We start from the raw sequence: 20,429 nt of genomic DNA on the forward strand, positions 1-20,429 counted from the left end.
CCGTGGTGAGGGCCTTTTTCAGGGATTCTATGGCCGCCCTCGCTTCCGTTGGCAAGGAAAACTTCCCGCGCGCATGCTTCTTCAGAGCATCTGTTAACGGTACAGCGACGGTTGCGAAGTCCTTGATGAAGCGCCTATACCATCCTGCGGTTCCTATGAAGCTCCGTAGCTCCTTCACTGAACTTGGGTTCGGGATCTTTTGTATAGCCACAACCCTATCGGGATCCATTTGCAGCGTGCCACCTCCGATGATAAACCCTAGGTATTTTAGCGACTTAAAGCAGAATTTGGATTTTTTTAAGCCTATCGTCAAATTCGCTCTTTTCAGGCACTGGGCCACCAATCGCAGATACCGCAGATGCGTCTGGAAGTCCGGGGCTATCACCAAAAGATCGTCCAAATAAACGAAAACGTTTGATCGGAGCTGAGTTGGAATTACCTTATCCATCACTCTGCATAACCTCTGGGCAGCGTTACACAGACCGAAGGGCATCATCACGAATTGATACAGCGGACGGCCTGCGACGGTAAATGCGGTGCACTTCCGGCTTTCTGGGTCCAGTTTAATCTGCCAGAATGCGAATTTGAGGTCGACGCTAGAAATGTAGTATGTCTGGTCAATCCTGGATAGTATACCCTCGATACTAGGAAGAGGGTAAGCATCTTTTACGGTGAGTTGGTTCAGTTTCCGCGCGTCCAAACAGAATCTATTTTTGTTTGGCTTTCGCACCACCGTCGTCCGATTGCTCCATGGACTATCGCTAACTTCGATCACTCCTAGCTCCAGCATTTTATCCACCTCGGTCCAGATCACCTCCTGCATCGCTGGGGATTGAGGGTAATGCCGATCTTTAAATGGTTCTGCGCCCTCGATCAACTGGATCCGATGCTGCTCTACCGTCGTTGTTCCCAATCCGGCATCCTCATAGGTCAGAAACTCCTTCTTTACCTTCTCCAGCTCTTCGGTTTCCGTGTCTTCCAGGGCCCAAGCTTCCACTTCCACGTCCTCCGGGCGATGTTCGGCGTACTGGCTGATTTGTGACATTTGGATCTCGCCTACTTGGACCTCGCTGGATCTACTGGACTCTTCTCCGAGGACTGTGGGAGCCAGCGCGAAGGATCTCCAGAAATCTATGCCCAAGTACATGGCTTGCTCTAGGTACGGGCATACGTAAAACAAGATCTCTTTGTTCATTCCGTTATATCTTACGCAGAGTTTGGTTTTGCCGATTATGGACCTGTCTTCTCCAGAGGCTGTCTTGATGATCGAGACATAATTGTCCATTTCCACCTCAAGGTCGGCAAGGAGTTCACGGCTGCCCTTTCCTAAGACACTAACGGATGCCCCAGTATCTAGGAGTCCAGCAATCCGATGTCCTCTTATCTGCACTTCGGCAAACACTCTGGGATCGCGTCCTGCTCCTCGTCTGACTGCCTCGGCCACCTCTTTGCGAGTCTGTCGCCTTTCCTTAAATCTGGAACGGGCCTTTTGGAGTCTACGACTGACACCGCGCATCCCCTCCAGCTGCCTGTCATCAAAGATTTGGTTTCGAATTTGTATGTATCTCCTCATCCTTTCTTCGGCCGGTACAAACTTCAAACTATTTTTATTTAATTTATTCGGGCTATTATTCTTAAATTCTATATTAATTAGTGGACCATCGTTCATTTCTTCGCGGGCTTCTGTCCCGAGCGCTGATCTCCCGCTTTCATCATGCCCGCTCGTGCGTTTCCCGAGCAATTGGGACACGTTGGAGTAAACATTTCTGGTTTCCCGCAGCGGTAACAAAATATTTTGCGTTCCTTCGCCACGCAGTCTCGGAATCCGTGGTCGAACTGGCCGCAATTCCAGCAACACAGCCTGGGTTTGTTCGCCAGGTGAGTTTCTTCCACCATCCTTGCTTCGTCTTCATCCAGAAACTCCGTTTCCGGCTCTAGCTCCTCCACTCGCTTCCCGGCTGATTGGAATTTCGGCACAGGACGGAACGTCGACTTCTGCTCGCGTCCGCGAAAGTGGTACTCCACTTCCAGGCACTCTTCCCTCAGCTGCTCCACGTTCCGGACTCGGATCGCGTAAACGTAGCGGGCGATCTCATCATCGAGCCCCTTCTTCAAGACTCGCACCATTTCGGACTCAACCAAAGGTGTGGTGAGTCTAGCCGCCAGTCTGCGCATCGCTCTAAAATATTCTTCCACAGATTCGCCAGATTGTTGCCTTCGCTCATGCAAGGTGCGTAGCCGCTCGAACTCGCCACCCACTGCTCGGAACCGGGACACCAACTCGTCCTTCAAATCCTCCCATCCTTCCGGAGGCCGTTCTCGGACAAATTGCCAATACCACTCCGCCGCTTGTCCTTTGACGAGATGGTGAAAGTTGTCAAGGACCTCGTCCCACGACCGTCGGTTCTGCCTACGGAGGAACTCGACCCTGAACACGAAGTCCTGCACCGTCATCTTATTTGGATCTCCATCTCCGTCGAAGTGGATTTCCCATTTGTCGACGCGCCCCCATCTCGCTCCTCTCCAATCATCTCTCCTTTCATATGGTGGCAGATCTGTTGGACCTCCGCCGTCTCCTGATGTCTCCCGTCTCTGCCTTCCAGCACCTGGATCCAGGTCCGCATCGGCTATTCCTCGGCGCCAGTTCTGGCTCAACCTCGCCGGCTTCCTTGGAGGCGACTGTGAATTCCATGCGTCATCGTCCTTGGGTCTTTTGGGCATGGTCCCTGTGTTCGGCTTCTGCCTGAGGTGAGCTAGAGGCTGCTGATCGCCATTATTATTATCGTTGTTTTCACCCTGGTCTCTTTCCAATCTCAGATCTTGGATCAATTCCACGTTCTGGCGAAGAGGCGCCATCACCTCTGTTATGGCCCCCATCAGCTCCATAAAGCCGCGACGGATCTCCTCCTGCAACGTCCTACTCAGAGTATCTGCCATGCTGCCTCTCCACGTCTCCTGTGCTTGCGCTATGGCGACATTTACTCCTGAGAGAATCTCGGAGGGCAGTGCGTTCGATTGGCCTGGCAAATTCCAGCTGTCGTCTTCACGCCCCTCAGCGCCCTGTGTGTCCCCGCCTTGCATCTGTCCTTGGAGGTTACCTGGTGGAGGAGTCCTGCGAGTCATTTTCTGCTTAGACCGCAAGTTGTACGCGCTCATCAACCTAGCCCTGTATTTCCCTACCTCGAACTATCCTACTTATCTTTTTATTCAATACAATTAATTATCTACTCTTCTTTCAGAACAATCGCATAAACACTACCTATAACGCCAACTCACTGATCTTCAGCACAAAAACGTTTAATACGGCAAAAACACTAATAAGGGGGAAAGGAACCACAGCTACTACTAGGGCCAACTCTGCACATGGTGTTCTACGTCTTTTCCTGTCCAACGTCTAAAATTTGGCGAGCGCTGTTGACTGATCTTATCTTCCTTGAAAGATTAAGAGTCAAGGGCGCTCACTTCCCTACAGTCGCTGTTTCCGCCTACTTCCCTACTGAATGTTCGTTGCGGGATGTTGTAGCTGCTCCGAGTGCAACGCGTGGCCGACATCTGTCCCCACGGGCCACTCAGAACAAAAAATCTCCTTGAGAATCTACTCTCCCGACTCCATCCAGCGGTAAGCAGGGGAAGCGAAAAACAGAAATCTTTCTGACCATTCCTAACTTCGGGTATTTCTTTTTCTTCAGGTTCTCCTTTTGCACACCAGGCACCGGGCCGGTTGCTAACTGGCTTTTGGATTCTCCTCTGCCAGTGCCAAACCAAATCCCCTCTTGAGATTGCCTGCTTCCCGTTGTCAGATAAGTGCCGAAACATCCAACATCAAAAAAAACTATTTACTTTGTGGATTTTTTTCTTGCATCCTCAGGTCCCTCCGCGCCGTGCTTCTGTGAGCCAACTCGTCGAGTCCCTCACAGGCCACCGGAACACCGATGGACCCCAGATTGCAGAATACCACTCGAGATCTATCTTTTCTGCTGGATATTTATAATTTCTTCGACGTCCGTATGATTCGCATCCGTACTCTCCCTCTTTGATGGTCGAGCCAGGACTGCGAGTCCACTTCCCTGTCTCAGATTGGGCGCCATTATTGTTACGAACCTTTGTTTTTCTTTGGGGCAAGGCCGGCTAGCCAGTCATCCCAGGGCTGGATACTTCCCAAGCCCTCAGGTCGCACAACAACCAACTGATTGGACATCTCGAACAAAATGAAACAACAAAAATAACCGACAAAAAAAACTGAAAAAAACGGACTCTACTCGACAAACAACATTACAGTCTTCCCTCAACACAGACTTGGACCAGGTCGAGGTGTCGATGTTTTCCCCCCGACGCACCCACCCTACCTGAGATCTGAATCACACGTTCCGGATCTCCCTGCCATTGGCAAAAGCCTTACCCTCTCGTTGCTGTGGCTCCTCTTCCCCCATACGAAACGCTTAACAATTCATTTCTTCGTTATAATCTTCACTTCATTTCCTATTTTCACACGATATCATTTCTAAACTAGGCCTGCCTATTCATCCCCCCTCATCTTAGTACTACTGGCGGTTAATAAATAATTAGATTAATAGGAATAAATAATATAATAAATATAAATAAATAGGTTACATATATATAATAAATATGGACGGACTTAAATTACATATACTTATAGCTAGAGACGTCTAACAAAAATAATTAATGGGAGTAAATAAGTTGATGTGCTTTTTTTTCTTCTCCCTAAGTGGGCGAGGGTCCCGCACTACGTGGCCAGGTCTGATCCTTCGAGACCAGCAGGAACAACAGGCCAGGGTGGCGGAGCTGTGACCTATTCCCTACGGCCAACAAAAAAATAAATTTGGGGTTTCTTAACTCCCCCTTTGGAGCGGACTCACTCTTATGCTTCCTGGTCCTGGTTCCTGGTCTTTCCCTGATCTGGATCCCCTGGAATCACATTTATTTATCTTTTATTCATTTTTTTGCAGGGTGATGGCCACTACTCCATCCTCATCCCACTCACTTTTTCTTTCAGAACAAAAAAAAATCGCTAAGTCACTAGGTCCGGCGCGCATGCTCCTCCGTTGCGGGAACTTTTTTTCTGAACCCCCTCTTGGCTGTTCTGTTTAATGCTCCCGGCTGCCGATCCCCATCGCTCTCTGTTCTATCGCCCTTGAACTAGGTTCAAGGGCATGGCCTGATTCGGGCTGCTGTCGGCTCTCTTTCCTTTTGGGTGTGGGTGAGTTGGCTTCGGGACTCCGTTATGGGATGAGATCGGAAATCCTCTCACAACGGCTCCGGAGAGCGCGCGGAACTCTAACTCTCCAGGACCAGGTGGCCACTCTTCGCTAACCTTTCCCCTTAAATTTTGGCCCTGCCACCCTGTTCAAAAAAAATACCTTCCTCTCAGCGCTTCTAGGGTCTCGCCTATCGATATCTTCGCATGCAACAGCTGCATCTTGTCCCATGCGGCTTTTCAAAATGTGGAATTTGCCAATTCAAGTTGTGTTTGTGGTAGCTTACTAACGTTTCTTTAATAGCTTTAAGGTATATTTCGTTAATAATGTCTTTATTCAGCAATCAGCTGTGTGTGGCGGCGGGTGCTGCCACATCGCTGTAATTGACAAAAAAATAGCGCTCACCGAGTTCGTTACTGCAGCAGCATGTTTTTACGTAACCACTTACGTTTTTTACCGTTTGGGCAACATTCTGCATACCCTGGGAAAAGGATATTATAGAGATGAGAAAATGTTTGTCATCCCAGGCTCCGTAGCTTGCAAGATATTAATCATATGCATGAATATGTCTAAAACATATCAATTTGAGAACATTTCTTTATAATTACGTTTTAAAAACAGTTTGGAAAACAAGATCTTCATATAAAATTAACGAAATAGGGTATAAAAATGCCTGTACACGCATCATGTCTTCAAATACCAGCAACATTGCGACTGTTTTTTGTTTAAGCCTTGTTTTAGCCTAAATACAATAAAAGCAAGGACTATAAACTAGCCAATCTTAAAGAAAATGTATTCATCGACGGGCTAAAATTATGTGGGCAGAACTAAGGGTTTTAGTTAGACAGAATTATTCAACGGAATATAAAAATTGAACAATATGAACGACTATCCTCTTTACATTTTTTGTGTGACCTATTTCGCAAAATCCTTTTTTTGTTTGACCATTTTCGCTAAAACCTTTTTTTACGCAAAATGCAATAAAAGCAAGTATTTAAAATAAGCCAGTTAGGTAGAAAATTGATTCATTAATCGGAAAAAAATTATGTGGGCATGGTTGAAAGTTCTATCTAGCTAGTAATATTCGACGGAAGATCAAAAACGAGGAACATGTAAGCGTCAGTATATTTACGGTATATTTTGTAAATGAGATAGTATGTTTCGGTATATTTCTGAGGCTCGGACTGTATATTTTATCCATAAGAGTCCGCGGTCACACTGCGAATAGAGCAAAAAAAGGAAGAAATAAGAAACTGGAGAGTGCAACAAAGTAGTATAACATAAATAAATAACAATTTTAGAGCGGGAAAAAACGATAAGCGAATTTCAAAAGCAAAACTCCGCGAAGCATAAGTTGCAGGCGCAGGTGAGTGATTGCGTTTGCGGCCGGAGGCCCCGTCCAGGAACCGTTTTGAAACAGAGAACCCACGCTTAAGGATCATATCATATGGAAAAGAAGACCAAGGATACTCTAAGGAGATACAAAAAGTCCTCTCGCCACAATGCCACGCACACAAGCAGCGAGAGCAGCAGCACGGAATCGGAGAGCGGCAGCAGTTCGTTCAGCAGCACCGACAGCGAGACGGGGCATGCCGCCAGCAGCCATGGGGCTGTCCATCATGGTCATCCACATGGGCATCATCCACGCTCCGCGGAGCGTCATCATCGCAAGAAGAAAAGCAGCAGGCGGGCGGCCAGTTCCTCGGGCGATGAGCAGCACCAGCGTCGCAAGCGGGACAAGCGCGATCATGTCCAGAAGAAGCTGGTGGCCAAGCGGAATCACATCAAGCGAAAGTTGAAGGAGGCGCGACTCAAGAAGCGTGCTGCCGCCGCCTTGAGCGGCCATGTCCATCGGTCACTGTCGCCGGCCACGCGCTCGAAGCTCAAGAAACTGGCGGAAAGGAAGCGTTTGCGTGCCGCCAGCAAGGAGCAGCGGGAGCGTGAGAAACTACGGGCTGTGCAGCGGGATCGGGAACGGGATCATCATCGGCTGGGCAGCAGTCGATCGCCTCCGAGTTCTTCCACGACGACCACAACCAAGATCCGCATCCATCAGGATGTGGTGGGCAAGCGCCAGAAGAGTCCTGGCCTGGGGCCCAATGGTCCGGGCGGCAGTGGCGGCAGCGGCGGTCATCCCGGTCCCGGGTCGTCGCGCATGCACCACCAGCTGATGTCGCGCGAGAAGATCATCATTCAGACGCGGGCCCGCGGACGCACTGCCTCCCTGGAGCGTGAGCGAGAGCGCGAGCGTGAAAGAGAGCGGGAGCGCGAAAGAGAGCGTCATGATCTGTCGCTGCGCGAAAGGGATCGTCGGGATCGGGACAGGGAGCGAGAGCGAGCCGAGCGAGAGGCGGCCCGGGATAAGGAGCGCGCCGAAGCTCTGGCCCGTTGCCAGGAGCGCCAGCGGGAAAGAGAGCGACTCGCACGCGAGAAACTGCGCCGCCAGGAGGAGGATGACGGCAAGCGGGGAGGCGGCGGCAGTGGTGGTGGTGGAATCAATGGACGCGACCTGGACCTGCAGGCCTATGCCAGCCGAGAGCGTTCCCTCGATGCTGTGGAGCGAGAGCGAGGCGGCGGTCGCCATATTCGGGACAAGCGGGAGCTGGATCCGTACGATCGGGAACAGGAGTACATAGAGGAGCGGCATGGCCATGGCCTGATCGATGAGATGCGTCGCTATCGTCGCCGCGAGCTGAGTCCCCTGGCCGAGCACTATGTGCCCCGCCTGCGGGATCCACGCGATCTCTACTCCGAGGAGGAGCGCGAAAGGTAAGAAGGCCATTCTTCTGTCTGTCATTCCTTGATCTCTTTCATCTTTAGGGCCTACAAGCGGGCATTCATGGATGCGCGGTTCTCATCGCGCGAACGCGAGGCCTGGATCGAGGCCCGAGAGCTGAGGGAGCGCGAACTCCAGGGACGCGACTATCGGGAGCTGGTGGAGCCCGAGGAGGTCCTCTATCCGGACGAGCGGGAGCGTGTAATCCGCGATCGAGAGCGGGAACGTGAGCGGGAACGCAATCTCGAGAGGGAGCGCAACCTGGGGCCACCACGCGGCGAGTACCGGCCGGAGTGGGAGCGCGAATGGGATGACGATGGCAACAGTGCCGGCGGCGGCGGTAGTGGCACTCCCGGCCGTCCCAGCGGCTTTGTGGGCGGCCCCAAGCGCGGCAAGCCGCCGCCACATCCAGGGGCTGTTCCCCAGCAGGCGCCCCAGCAGCATCATTCCGCCTCCGAGCCCGACTGGGATGCGGATGAAAGGGAGCGCGAGCGGGAACGAGATCGAGAGAGAGAGCGCGAGCGCGAGCGGGAACGTGAACGCGAACGGGATCCCCGTGATGACAGGCCGGACAATGGCAGCGGTGGAGCAGGTGGTGGCGGTGTGGTCATCATCAAAAACGAGCCCGCCTGGCTGGAGCACGATCAGCGGGAGAAGCCACGCTCCTGGCAGCAGCAGCAGTCCAACTCTGGCGGGGATTGGCGCGACAACGATGAGCCCTTTGGACGTAACAGTGGTGGTGGTGGTGGTGGCGGCGGTTCCAACGATGCTCCACCGCCAGCCAACCATCCGCATCCCCCGTCACCCCACCATCATGTGCATCCGCGTGGCGAACGCGGCTCCGGACGGGGCTTTCGACGTGGCGGCCACGGCCATGGGGATCATGGAGAGTCTCGTGGTGGTCCCGGCTACAGGTCGCATCCGCCACCGCTGATGACGCTGCCCGTGCAGCCACCGGGCGGCTATCATGGAGGTGGCGGTGGTGGTGGCGGCTCGCGGGGCTTTCCGCACAAACGGATGCAGTATGGCGGCGGCGGACCCGGCTGTGAGCGTGGCGCACCACCCGGCTCATCGTCGTTCCTCAAGAAGCACATCCATGTGCCGCTCGTGTCGCCCACACACCCCACACCGCTGCTCCAATGCCAGCTGTCGGCACCGGGGGGCAAGCCGCCGGTGGGCAATGGCGCTGCCGCACAGGCCAGCGCTGTGGCGGCCGCCACAACAGCGGTCGCAGCGGCCAAGGCAGCCGCCCAGAGTGCCGCCAATGCCACCACCAATCCGGGCATTCTGGCCCAAGTGAGCGGCAAACTGGGCAGCGGCACAACGACCCACATCAAGCAGGAGGATGCCTCCGAGGACTCGGTGATGAGCACACCCAGTGTGAGCACCCAGGACTCAGAGTCGCCCAGTGGTTCAGCGATTGGCAACGAGTTGGTGGGGTGCAGCATCATCAAGCAGGAGCCGCGGCCGATCACACGAGAGCCAGAGGCGGAGGAGCTGAGTGAGATCAGCGACAGCGACGATGACATTCTCAACACAACGGAGATCAGCCTGGGGAGCAGTGCGGCACCTCTTGTGCGACCCAAGGACGAGCCGCAGCTGGACGCTGATCCATTGGCTGGCACACAGGAGCTCTCCACGGACACACTCTCGCCAAGCACAGCGGAGGAGATCAAGAGCGAGAGTCCATCCGCGGCGACGACAGCGGGTACGGGAATGGCAACACTAAATGGGGGCATTATCAGTGGCAATATCAAGGTGGAGGAGGTCGATGAGGTGCTGGACTTTGAGGAGATATCCGACGGTGAACTGGAGGAGGATGCCCGTCACAAAGGTGAGGATAGCCCCCCTTCCCCAAAGAAGGAGCCCTTGACTAATTTCTGAATCTCTGTGTAATCTCAGGCATTGGCGATGCCTTAGGCGTGGACTGGCAGGGCCTGATAGCCGAGACCAGGCAGCAGGCAGAGGAGCAATCGGCACAGCAGCAGGGCGTGGACAGAGGGACCTCGGCCAAGCAGCGGTGGCAGCCGCATCGTTTGATTCTTGACATGGGCATATCGTTTGGAATGGCCGGCGAGCAGTATGCCCGTCGCGTCATGGAGGACGCCCGACAGCAGCTCATCCAGGAGAAGGAACAGCTGAGGCTGGCCGAGGAACAGGCCCTGCTGCAGCAACAGCTGGCGGAGGAGCAGGCAGCCGATCCGGAGGATCTTCCCATTATCAAAAAGGAGGAGCCTGCCCTTAAGCGCGCCTCACCGCTGCACGACTACCGCGACATTCTGGCCACCGATCAACTGGCGCCCATGGCCTGCGTTCAGCAGGGTCTACGCGGCCTTGCCGCCGAGCGCCAGCGTCTGATGGGCAATGTATGCGGCCCGGGGAGTCGGGCGCTCTGCGCTCGCCAGGATCTGCGCCTGCGACGGCAGCTGTGCGGCCTGCCCGCCCGCGAGTGCGAGTTTCCGCGCAATATGCCCGTGGTGGGCGAGGAGCTGCGGCATTTGGCCATGCAAATGTTCCAGCGCAGCCTCGACGTCAAATGAGATCCGATGCCCAGGGAGTGTCGCCGCGCCAGGCCACAGGCCACACCCACCTACCGACTGGATGTGAAAATCTATGCGGGGGACCAGCGCGAGCAGCAGCTGCACCGGAAACGCAAGTGGAAATGGACGAGGCAGGACGAGAATTAAACGGGGGAAAGCTTACAAAACGGTTCGATATCGCGAACCCTATTATATTATTCTATTTTAGTTGTAATTACAACTACATTGCTCTTGTTCTACTTCTATTTATATTCTATTGTGGCTCCAATAATCCATGTAAGTGTGCTTAAACAATGAATGAAATTATGCCTAGATATACGAGTAAATGGTAATAAAAACCGTCTACGGTCGATCCTTTACTATCGACTATGAAACAGCCTAAAAAAGGAACAATCTTTTTATTATTATAGATTTATTTCTAAATTTTTAATGGAGTTTTGAAAATAGAAATCAAAGAACTGGAGATTGCAGTCCCATTTCCTCTCGTAAACTCTTTACGAGTATTCCTCCTATATTTCTGTTGCATCTGGAATTGTTTCAGCTTTGGGATATAGTCGTACAGTGCCGCTCAACGGAATACCCTATGTATTCAATAGATTTATAGATCAATTGGTAAAAATATGAAAGGAGACAACACCAGCAGACAGGCAACCAGCTCTGCTACTGTTCATTGGGCCAAGATCTCACGTTGCGAATAATACACTTGCCTGGCTATCAGACCGAGAAATGCGCCGAGGCATCAACCCCAGAGATGATCCAAGAGCAGATGATTAGCTTGAATGTTGAGATGGCAATAGACTGCCGTGGTATACGAAGGGTCTTATGAAATATAAGAATCTTCGTAATAAGTACTTTAAACGATTTGGTAAGACTCGGGACCCTGTAGATTGGGCAAGGTATGTGCAACATAAGAGGGAGTTTGCTTTTTTAGGCAAATTTTTGTATAACCAATATATTGCCGACGTTGAGAGGGAACTTAAAGTCAATCCCAGGTCTTTTTGGCATTTTATAAAGTCCAAAAGATCAACGAGCTCTCTTCCTTCCGTTATGAACCTGGGCAGCTTGAGCGCTAATACGGATAATGGTATAGCAAACCTTTTTGCTTCTTTCTTTAGCTCAAATTTTGAGCCATACGCAGCTTGGCACAGTTTCGAAGTCTTAAACTCTATACCCTCGGTGGTCAATATTGGTACACTCGATGTATCGGAAGAGGACATTTTGGTGGCAATTGATGAATTCGATAATTCTAATAAACCCGACTGTGATGGCATTTCTGCTTTCCTGCTTCGCTGTGTTGTAGCGTTCTGTGAACCTCTCAAAATTCTATTCACAAATTCGCTGTTAACGGGTCAGTTTATTGGTAAGTGGAAAGCTGCCACGATTACGCCAATTTTTAAGAGAGGTACCAAAAATCTCATTTCCAATTATAGACCAATTGCCAAACTCAGCAATGTTTCAAAACTTCTAGAGCGAATCATTGCCAGAAAAATCACCTTCCTCATGAAATCGTACATTAGCCCAAATCAGCATGGTTTTATGCCGGGTAGATCAACAACCACTAATCTCATTGCTTTCAGTAATTTCTGCACTCGTGTCTTTGAAATGCACTCTCAAGTCGACGTTGTGTATACTGACTTTGCTAAAGCCTTTGACAAAGTCTCCCACTGTGCTTTAATAGCCAAGCTGCATCGGTTGGGGATTCATTCCTGCCTGCTCAGTTGGTTTAGGTCGTATCTTGAGCGGCGAGAGTATGTCGTATTGATAAATGGAAAGCCTTCGGACCCATTCTTGGCTACTTCCGGCCTTCCACAGGGAAGTGCACTTGGTCCACTTCTGTTCTTAATTTTTATTAACGACATATGTCTCAGCATTCAAGCTTCTGAGCATCTGCTTTATGCTGATGATCTTAAAATCTTCCGATCTGTCAAAACCTTAGGCGATAGTATCCTTCTGCAGCGCGACCTGGATAGAGTTGCTCGTTGGTGCAGACTTAATTCGCTCCCATTCAACATTAGTAAATGTTACTTTGTTTCTTTTAGCAAGCGTGTCTTTAATGTGCTGGCCTCATATTCAATAGATGGCCATGCTCTCTTAAAGCAGACGGAGATACTTGACCTCGGGGTCTTATTTGACTCTAGATTTCTGTTTGCAGGGCATATGAATTTAACATTGCCAAAAGCCTATGCAATGTTCGGTTTTGTTAAGCGCAATTCATCCCAATTCAAGGACCCATATACAAGGCTCAGTCTGTACGCATTCCTTGTGCGCTCGCTCCTTGAGTACGCTTCCATGGTCTGGAATCCCACCGGGGTCGTCCAAATTTCGCGCATCGAACGACTCCAAAGAAAGTTTCTGAAATTTGCACCCCAGCCTCTGCCATTTTCCATTCCGATGCCGTCCTATGAGTGCAGATGTCGCCTCGTGCATCTCTCCTCTCTCGAGGATCGTAGGACCATTGCGATCTCAACCAGATCGTATAATTATTATAGCCAGAATCAAGAAAACAATTTCATTCTTTCTCGCTCTGTCTCTCTCTAACACACAGGTTTCATGGTCGGTTTTGCCAATTGCAAAATATGAGTTCAACGATCTCAGAACCTATAAGAGCCAGAGCAACCAAATTTGGTATCCACACTCCTGTGATATCGGACCTTGACCGTTCCGTGTCCAAATTTCGCCACACCCCCTTCCGCCCCCGCAAAGGACGAAAATCTGGGGCATCCACAAATCTCAGAGACTATTAAGGCTAGAGTAACCAAATTTGGTATCCGCACTTCTGTTAGATCTCACTATAAAACGTATATCTCAGAATTTCGCCCCACCCCCTTCCGCCCCCACAAAGAACGAAAATCTGTTGCATCCACAATATTGCATATTCGAGAAAACTAAAAACGCAGAATCATAGATAATGACTATATCTATCAGATTGATGAATCTGGATCAGATCGGATCATTTTTGTAGCCAAAAGCAAGAAATCAATTTTCAGTGGCTACGCAGCGCCCGACGTCACGCTCAGACTGATTTTCTGTCTCTCTCGCACGCACTCTTTGTCGTGTCGTTTAATATTAGCGGCGTCTGCCGGAGCAGAGCCATACTGACTAAGTATCGGGTATAACTGTAGAGTTGCGGTGTCCGCAGCAACTCACAACGTTCCCCCTCGTTTAATGGTAGAACCCAGAACTCTATACTCTATCTCTGCTCTCCCCTTAGTTTTCTATTCTCTAAAAATAAATCACAATTTGAGGTGCGATTTTTTCAGTTGTTTGTTTATTTTAAATTTGAATTATTATTTTTGTTAATTTCTATTTAGTGTTTCTGTGTTTTTTGTTTTTATATTTATTTTTGAAATATTCTGTTCTTTGATCTTTCTCTTACGTCTCTCTTTCTTTCGCTTTCTTGCTCTCTCTCTGTCTCTCTCTCTCTCTTTCACATTGATGTTAGTAGTTTTGTGTGAGTTGTTTTCGTTTAATTTTATTAAATTGTTTAACACTACAAGTAATTTGTTTAAAAGGCCAAAGAACAAATATGTTTTTTGTTACTCTACGACATAGCTTCTTTTTTTCTTACTTTTACGCTCTGTGTGTGCTCCTCTCGCTCTCGCTCTCTCTCGCTCTCTCTCGCTCCTGACTTCCTCCTTTAGCTTTTGTCTAATTCTCAATTAAATTATGAGCTCTTTCTCTCTCTCATTCATTCTATTCTCTGTGTGTTTAATCTTTGGACGTTGACATGCAATGACTGCATCTTTCAAGAGGCGATGCAGTTACTGCACCGTCAAGTGGCCCGTGTGACACCAGCAGAAGGCTGTTACGCGCGGATCCCAGGCAAAACGCAGCCTTACGTCTTACTTAATTCCATACAATTTTTGTGGTTGCCTGTAATTCTTTTTTGTTTTTTTAAGTTTCCATTTTTGAAACGTACAGTATTTTGTTTTTTGTTTGTTGAATATATTTTTAGTTTTTGTGGATTTTTATACATCGATAATTTTTTTTTTCCCATTTTTTTTTCTTTGTTTTTTATATTATTATTTTTTTTTTTTTTGTTAATAATATTTTTGCATACAGCTATGCATAAGGGTGTGTGTGTGTGTTTGTGTGTGTGTGTGTGTGGAGGTAGGGAGAATCAACGCTTGGCATTCTCCTATCAATTTTCTTCATTTCCTTTTATTGTTCTCCTCCAAAAATGCTCTCTTCCAGAGTGCATTTCTCAATGTTTCTCCTTTGTTTTTTTTGTTTTTTTTCATTTATTATTTTTAAACACTTTTCAATAAATACACATACCACAAATCGCTCAAAAAGAACTTCATAATTCAAAATATTTGTGTGCATTTGTCTGTCGCCTGTTCCCCTAATTCAGGCAAATTTGTATACTTTTCTCTTATTTGTTTATATGCTTTAGTTTGCTGTCTCCTACTACTCCATCGGCTTTTGCTGCTGCTTTCGCTTTTTTTCTTTCTTTTTTTGCTGTCGCCGCTTTCCACCTGCTGCGGCGCCTTCGGCTGCAACGGCTGCAACGGCTGCGACTGCTGCTGGCAGCTGGCGATGTCAATTCAATGATGGTGTATGCCAGGGATCATGCCAATTGATCTCGATATTCGGCCACTTGGTCTGGAGGCAAGTCACCATCGGATTCGAGGCACACATCGACTTCAGATCCCCCTCTAGTAGAATGGCCGAACCGCAATAGTAGCGCACCTGCAAAAAAAGCCAAGAAAGATTATTAAAATGTAATCATTACAACGATTCAAAAAGCTGCCTCAAGCGCGGAAGAACCTCGAAAAACAATCTATCTATGTGTATGCCCTGCACTCTATAGCAGGAGATCAGATCTCAACCCTTGGGGGGAGAAGCAATGGAAAATAAGACCCACCAAAGCCTAAATATATAGGATAGATCTTCCACATAGAAGATCAGTACCAAATATCAATATATACATGATTCTATGCCATCATTATAATACACTTTTTGGCATACCTTAGCCTTTATAACATTAGAGTCTTTAATTCTTTTGTGGGAAACTTATTTCTCAGTCGAAAAATTTGAATATGCAGGAATTATATATAGTTGGAACCCTTAAAACAGGGAACAGGGGGAACACCACGGCAGGGGGGAAACTTTTTTTGTCTTTCCAAATCTCTATTAACCCAGAGAACCCACGAAAACAATTCCAAACATATGTAAGCCTATTGAAACCCTAATATAAAGCCTGGATTATAAAGAATGGAAGCCATATACCTAATGCCTATAGATCTATCAGAACCTAAGATTTTAGAACCGAGCGAACCATTCAAACACCCATTTCTAGAACCCCATTCTTTATGCCTCCTTCCGATTATATAATTCCTGGTTCCCTAATTAATAATTATATGTTTCTTATGTCCAAGACTGGCCAAAAAACATACGATTACAACCAAACTTGACCTTTTATTTGTCCTGGCATCAAACCGAGTTTTTCTGATAGACTGGGGGCTCTAATAAATATAACTAATAAAGAAACTAATCCTAAAGAATGCAGCTAACAATCTAATTGAAATACTCTATAGCTTCAGTTCGCCGTCTCGCAAATATGATACTTTCAAGTGCAAAATTGTTGTGTAAAAGTCAGGAAAAGTCGAATTAAATTAGGTTCTTGTTGTTTTTAAATTTTATTAATATGCGCTTAGGTCTATCAGTCGTCGTTTAAGGTGTCCTTGATAGAAATCTATAGATAACCGGCTAGGCTGCAGCCGTTTGAGCAAACCTCCTCAAAATCATACAGACAAAAAATGCATTAAAAGTTGTTCGGGCCCCCAGTCTATCAGAGAAGTCGACTATCGACTAAGTTTTATGGGATATATAGATATTTATAGGTGGTGAGAAGTTACATATAAACCGACCTTGTTGTTGTCATTGGAGCCTGGTATGCCGTTGTAGTGCATTAGCTCAAACGTATCGGGTGCGGAATGTCGCTCGCATGGAAAGAATTCCTCCATGAAAGCATTCAGCAATATGATGCCCAAATTCTCTGGATCCAAACGTTTCATCATGAGATTAACACTGCACGATGGCGGGGGGCGGGGGGCGGTGGGGGGGGACAAGATACAACAAGAACAAGAAAACAGAGCGCACAAAAATGATAAATGAGAGAGACATTTCAATGGGGTAGGGAGGGAGGGTAAATACTTACTATCCCTGTTCACTGACAAGATTCAATTGGGCCAATACTTCACGTAGAAGGGACGAGGCTATGAAATTATTACCCTCCGGGTCGAAAGACTTGAATATGCGACGACCGTGCTCTGAGGGCGTCTCCGGCGAGACGAGCTTCTTCTCGTGGCTGAAAAGCACTGCGAAAGAGACCGGAAAAGAATCAAATGTATAGTTTCATTCCTCAGGGATGGTTGCTCTTTCGTACCAGTTAAATGCGTGTCTGAACCCATCACCCAGACGGGATATCTGGGATTCTTGTAGAACGAACCCACTGTGCAGTAGCGCATCTGCTCCATTGTCGTTATGTATCCAATATCGCTCTGTTCGCAGATTCCCCTCAACTTTAAGCCCCCAACATCCTGTTCATGGTCCCACACATAGCCCACGGCACGACCAGTGAGCATTAGATTAATCATGGACTGGCCGCCATAGCCAAAGGTTCTGTGTATGATCGGCTCCGAGGTGTCGGATATGTCGGCGGCGACCAGCTCAATGCCCTTGGTAAGGAACACCGAATACATGAAGAGCATCACGCCATAGGTGTCCGTCAGTTGGTTGTAATGATCACCGAAGTATCGCGACACTGTCGGACCATCGAGAAAGTGTAGCGTATAGAGACGTGAATGGAACTCGTCGGGGGTGAGGTCACGGTCCGGATGATGGTGGGACGACGAGGCCTGTCCAGCTTTATTGTCTTTCCCTGTTAGATGCTCCACCGTTTCAGGTGTTGCCTCTTCGGCCTCCTCATCCACTTCATTCGCATTAGGTCCTGCGCCACCTTCTCCTCCTCCACCACCGGCTTCTGCTGATGCTCCCGATGTGGCGGCTCTCTCTTTGGTTGTCTGGTTGTCACTGTTGGTGCGATGCCGATGCAGCTGGACAAGACGATAGCGTGGGGCACGGCAATTCCGTAAAATATTGCACAGGGCCTGTATGAGTAGACGCTTGCACTCCGCAGGAGTTATCTTTTGGAGACGAGGCAAGGATGAATGGATGGAATGAAAATTAAAAGAAGCAAGAGCATTTATGTGTATCACTTACCTCCGACAATCGAAACTCGTGAGTGTCCATGGTAATTATCTTAAGCAAATACGCCTGAACGGGCGCTATCACAGCACAAGGGCCGCCCTGTTTTTGCACCAATGCCGACGGCTCATAATCACTAAACTCAAATCCTAAAAAGAACAACAAATAATACATGAAAAAAAGGGCGCGCAAAAGAATTTTGGTTATTTTTTTTTATTTTTTGTGGTTTGCATTTGATGGGCGTTGGGTTGCTGCAGCCTGTGCGTGTGCGTGCATTTGCGTGTGTGTGTGGGTGGGTGTTTTTCTGTTTTGGGTGGTGGGTGGTGCGTTGTGGGTGGTGCATGATTACCTTGAGACCAACGCTTGAATACATCTTCGCGCACATTATCGCCCCACAACAACTGCTTTATCTCGCGCAGTTCGCGCATATCATTTGCATTCAACTGCGGCATCGGCGGCAACTGCTGCTGCTGCTGCTGCTGCTGCTGTTGCTGTGGTTTTTGTTTTGGGGTCTGCGGCCCGCCGCCAGGAGTGGACGACGCCTGCTGCTGCTGACGTTGGGCGGCCGATATTGTGGGCGGCCCAGCACTTGTAGTGGGACGTTGCTCCTGCCGCTGCTGTCCAGCAGCAGTTGCAGTGTCGTTCTGCTCCAAGATTGCCGAAGACAACGTCATCGATGTTGACTCCGATGCACTTTTTTGCGAGGCAGATTTCTCGCTGGGCTCCCCTACGGTTTCCTCGTTCATATCGTTTTTCTGTTTTGTGTGTGGATTGTGTGTGCTGCTGCTGATGCTGCGCTTTTGCTGCACTCGGGGCCTGGCGACTGTTTTGAAAGGGAAAACACACACACACGAAAATTGTGTTTCGTATGTATCGAAATGCAGTTATTGCCACTATTTTGTTGGCATCTCTGCCTTTTTATTTTCGTTTTTCCTCTTGGGGCGCTGTGTGGGCTGCAAATGCAACAGTGTAGGGGCTGTGTGCCCAGAAACCGAAAACTGTGAAAATACCTTGCGGAATTCGTCCCGTCCCAAAAATACTCACTTAAAATAAAATTACTTGTGTTGAAATTGTGCCGAATGTATAGTTTTAGGGCGATGTGTGTTTTGAAGAGATTAGTATGAGTTGATTTGACTGAGAAGTGGAATTTGTCGGCATACTATGTTCAAACCAATTTCAGTTCAGGGCTGGCCAAAAATACCAGTTTCCATATGGTGCAGCCCTGGCGCTGGAGTTTCCCTCCACATCTTTCGTTGTTTGTTTGCTTTGCAATTTATCTGGACTAGTTTCGACGTTAAATTGCTTATTGGATGAGTGGCAAGCCGCTTAAGCCCAAGCCACCGGGTGGCCAGCCCGGTGGTGCCCAGGGATTGCCTCCACAGAAGCAGACCAAGGACCGGCTGTACCACTGCGGCTCCTGTTTGGCCAGCTTTCGCTGGTACCCAAAGACCAAGCAGCACGAGCAGCAGTGTGCGGGTCGCTTGTGGCGCCTCCACATCTGCAAGCACTGCCTGACCCTCTTCGGGGACGAGAAGGTGCTGGAGCGGCACCTGGCGCGAAAGCATGCCGACGGCCGATTCCTGTGCCTGCAGTGCGGCAAGCGCTACTCCTCGACGACGTTCCTCTACCGGCACGTAGTGTCCTGGCACGGCCTGCATTCGCTCTTCTACTGCGCTATGTGCGCGAATAGCCGCAACGATGTGAGGACTTTCAGCAGCATGGATGAGCTGCAGGCACATGCCGAGCTCGCACACGATCTGGCGCCAAGGAAAATCCACAGCGAGGTGGGCGATACCGAGGAGCTGGAAATGCTGGAGGAGAACATCGACGATATACTGCCGAGCGTGGACTGGGATGACGATGTCACCTTTGGCTGGCCCATGGACCTCGACAAGGAGGCCTGCATAGCCGATCACAAGCCCAGCGGCTATGTGTGCCCCATCTGTGGAAACGGCTTCCCCGGCAGCATGAGCCTGATCCGCCACCTCGCGGACACACACCAGAAGAGCTCACTCGAGTGCTGCTTCTGTAGCAAGTTGCACACGACCCGAGGGGCATTGCGAGGACATCTCGAACGTATGCATGTCCTGATCCGCCGCCATGTGTGCCATATCTGCCAGGCGGACTTCACCACCGTCGATCACCTCAAAAAGCATGTGCAGAGCAGCCACATCAAAGATCGTCCCTATCTGTGTCCCGCCTGCGGTAAGGGCTACAATCGGCTATGTGACCTCAACAAACATATGTGCTCCACCCAGGAGCAGGGACGGGAGCCACACATTTGCCAGTTGTGCAATTATGCCTTCCGTCGGACCGTCGATCTCAAGCAGCATGTCATCAAGAAGCATAAATAAAGGTATGTGTCTTACTCCATGGAGAAAGAAATGTAGGCTACAATAGACCATGTATTATATTTGTCGGTTTTACGTTCAAATCTGGATCAATAGTCAGTTTTCAGTTGGATATTCTCAGAATTATAGCGAGACAACTGTGTGGGCAGACTCTCTCGATATCTGATATCTATACGAATACCAAAATCTCGTTGAGATGGCTTTAAAAGTTGGAGACTAGTTTTGCATAAGTTCTTAAATCGGTTATTGCATTCACCAACCCCCCCCCTCCCAATTGGAGGCAAGCTTATAAAATTTCCCTGCTGCGAAAAACGGTCCAGAAAATCAAACGCAC

The 20,429-nt window shown here is 49.1% G+C and overlaps 3 protein-coding genes and 1 long non-coding RNA gene across 8 annotated transcripts; 2 read left to right on the top strand and 2 right to left on the bottom strand.

Annotated features, from left to right (window-relative positions):
* Window positions 1-4,446: 4,446 nt before the first annotated feature.
* On the bottom strand, window positions 4,447-5,421 carry LOC117188393. 3 transcript variants are annotated; one of them, XR_004472567.1, is made up of 3 exons: window positions 5,003-5,421; window positions 4,878-4,946; window positions 4,447-4,817 (listed from the first exon to the last, which is right to left on the bottom strand). It is a non-coding gene; the product is annotated as an uncharacterized LOC117188393 (long non-coding RNA). The 3 variants fall into 3 exon arrangements; XR_004472566.1 differs by having other exon boundaries at window positions 4,878-4,926; window positions 5,003-5,416; XR_004472565.1 differs by lacking the exon at window positions 5,003-5,421 and having other exon boundaries at window positions 4,878-4,996.
* Window positions 5,422-6,427: 1,006 nt separating this feature from the next.
* On the top strand, window positions 6,428-10,922 carry LOC108164515 (fl(2)d-associated complex component). Of its 2 annotated transcripts, XM_017300308.2 has the most exons (4): window positions 6,428-6,582; window positions 6,653-7,985; window positions 8,037-9,826; window positions 9,895-10,922. In XM_017300308.2, the coding sequence occupies exons 2-4, from the start codon at window positions 6,664-6,666 to the stop codon at window positions 10,530-10,532; spliced, it is 3,750 nt and encodes a 1,249-aa protein (XP_017155797.1). In that variant the 5' UTR covers window positions 6,428-6,582; window positions 6,653-6,663; the 3' UTR covers window positions 10,533-10,922. The 2 variants fall into 2 exon arrangements, with proteins under 2 accessions (XP_017155797.1, XP_017155796.1); XM_017300307.2 differs by having other exon boundaries at window positions 6,428-7,985.
* A 3,764-nt stretch (window positions 10,923-14,686) lies between these two features.
* Window positions 14,687-18,871, bottom strand: LOC108160137 (ubiquitin carboxyl-terminal hydrolase MINDY-3 homolog). 2 transcript variants are annotated; one of them, XM_017293944.2, is made up of 7 exons: window positions 18,789-18,868; window positions 18,094-18,720; window positions 17,760-17,893; window positions 16,924-17,683; window positions 16,696-16,855; window positions 16,406-16,565; window positions 14,687-15,224 (listed from the first exon to the last, which is right to left on the bottom strand). In XM_017293944.2, the coding sequence occupies exons 2-7, from the start codon at window positions 18,488-18,490 to the stop codon at window positions 15,075-15,077; spliced, it is 1,761 nt and encodes a 586-aa protein (XP_017149433.1). In that variant the 5' UTR covers window positions 18,491-18,720; window positions 18,789-18,868; the 3' UTR covers window positions 14,687-15,074. The 2 variants fall into 2 exon arrangements, with proteins under 2 accessions (XP_017149433.1, XP_017149441.1); XM_017293952.2 differs by lacking the exon at window positions 16,406-16,565 and having other exon boundaries at window positions 15,136-15,224; window positions 18,789-18,871.
* An 81-nt stretch (window positions 18,872-18,952) lies between these two features.
* LOC108160148 (zinc finger protein 596) lies at window positions 18,953-20,101 on the top strand. Its single transcript, XM_017293965.2, has one exon. It carries the CDS (start codon window positions 19,055-19,057, stop codon window positions 20,096-20,098), a length of 1,044 nt encoding a protein of 347 aa, XP_017149454.1. The 5' UTR covers window positions 18,953-19,054; the 3' UTR covers window positions 20,099-20,101.
* Window positions 20,102-20,429: the final 328 nt, after the last annotated feature.

Source organism: Drosophila miranda, chromosome XL (genome assembly GCF_003369915.1).
Source record: "Drosophila miranda strain MSH22 chromosome XL, D.miranda_PacBio2.1, whole genome shotgun sequence".
Classification (NCBI taxonomy): Eukaryota; Metazoa; Arthropoda; class Insecta; order Diptera; family Drosophilidae; genus Drosophila; species Drosophila miranda.

What these genes read in the sequence shown, in the direction of transcription:
- LOC108164515 (XM_017300307.2), top strand. Translation starts at nt 6,664, where the DNA reads ATGGAAAAGAAGACCAAGGATACTCTAAGGAGATACAAAAAGTCCTCT. An exon ending in TCCGAGGAGGAGCGCGAAAG is followed by an intron (nt 7,986 to 8,036) that starts GTAAGAAGGCCA and finishes TTTCATCTTTAG; the next exon opens with GGCCTACAAGCGGGCATTCA. An exon ending in GGAGGATGCCCGTCACAAAG is followed by an intron (nt 9,827 to 9,894) that starts GTGAGGATAGCC and finishes GTGTAATCTCAG; the next exon opens with GCATTGGCGATGCCTTAGGC.
- LOC108160137 (XM_017293944.2), bottom strand. Translation starts at nt 18,490, where the DNA reads ATGAACGAGGAAACCGTAGGGGAGCCCAGCGAGAAATCTGCCTCGCAA. An exon ending in CTTGTCAGTGAACAGGGATA is followed by an intron (nt 16,566 to 16,695) that starts GTAAGTATTTAC and finishes GCCATCGTGCAG; the next exon opens with TGTTAATCTCATGATGAAAC. An exon ending in GCTCCAATGACAACAACAAG is followed by an intron (nt 15,225 to 16,405) that starts GTCGGTTTATAT and finishes CTTTTTTTGCAG; the next exon opens with GTGCGCTACTATTGCGGTTC.
- LOC108160148 (XM_017293965.2), top strand. Translation starts at nt 19,055, where the DNA reads ATGAGTGGCAAGCCGCTTAAGCCCAAGCCACCGGGTGGCCAGCCCGGT.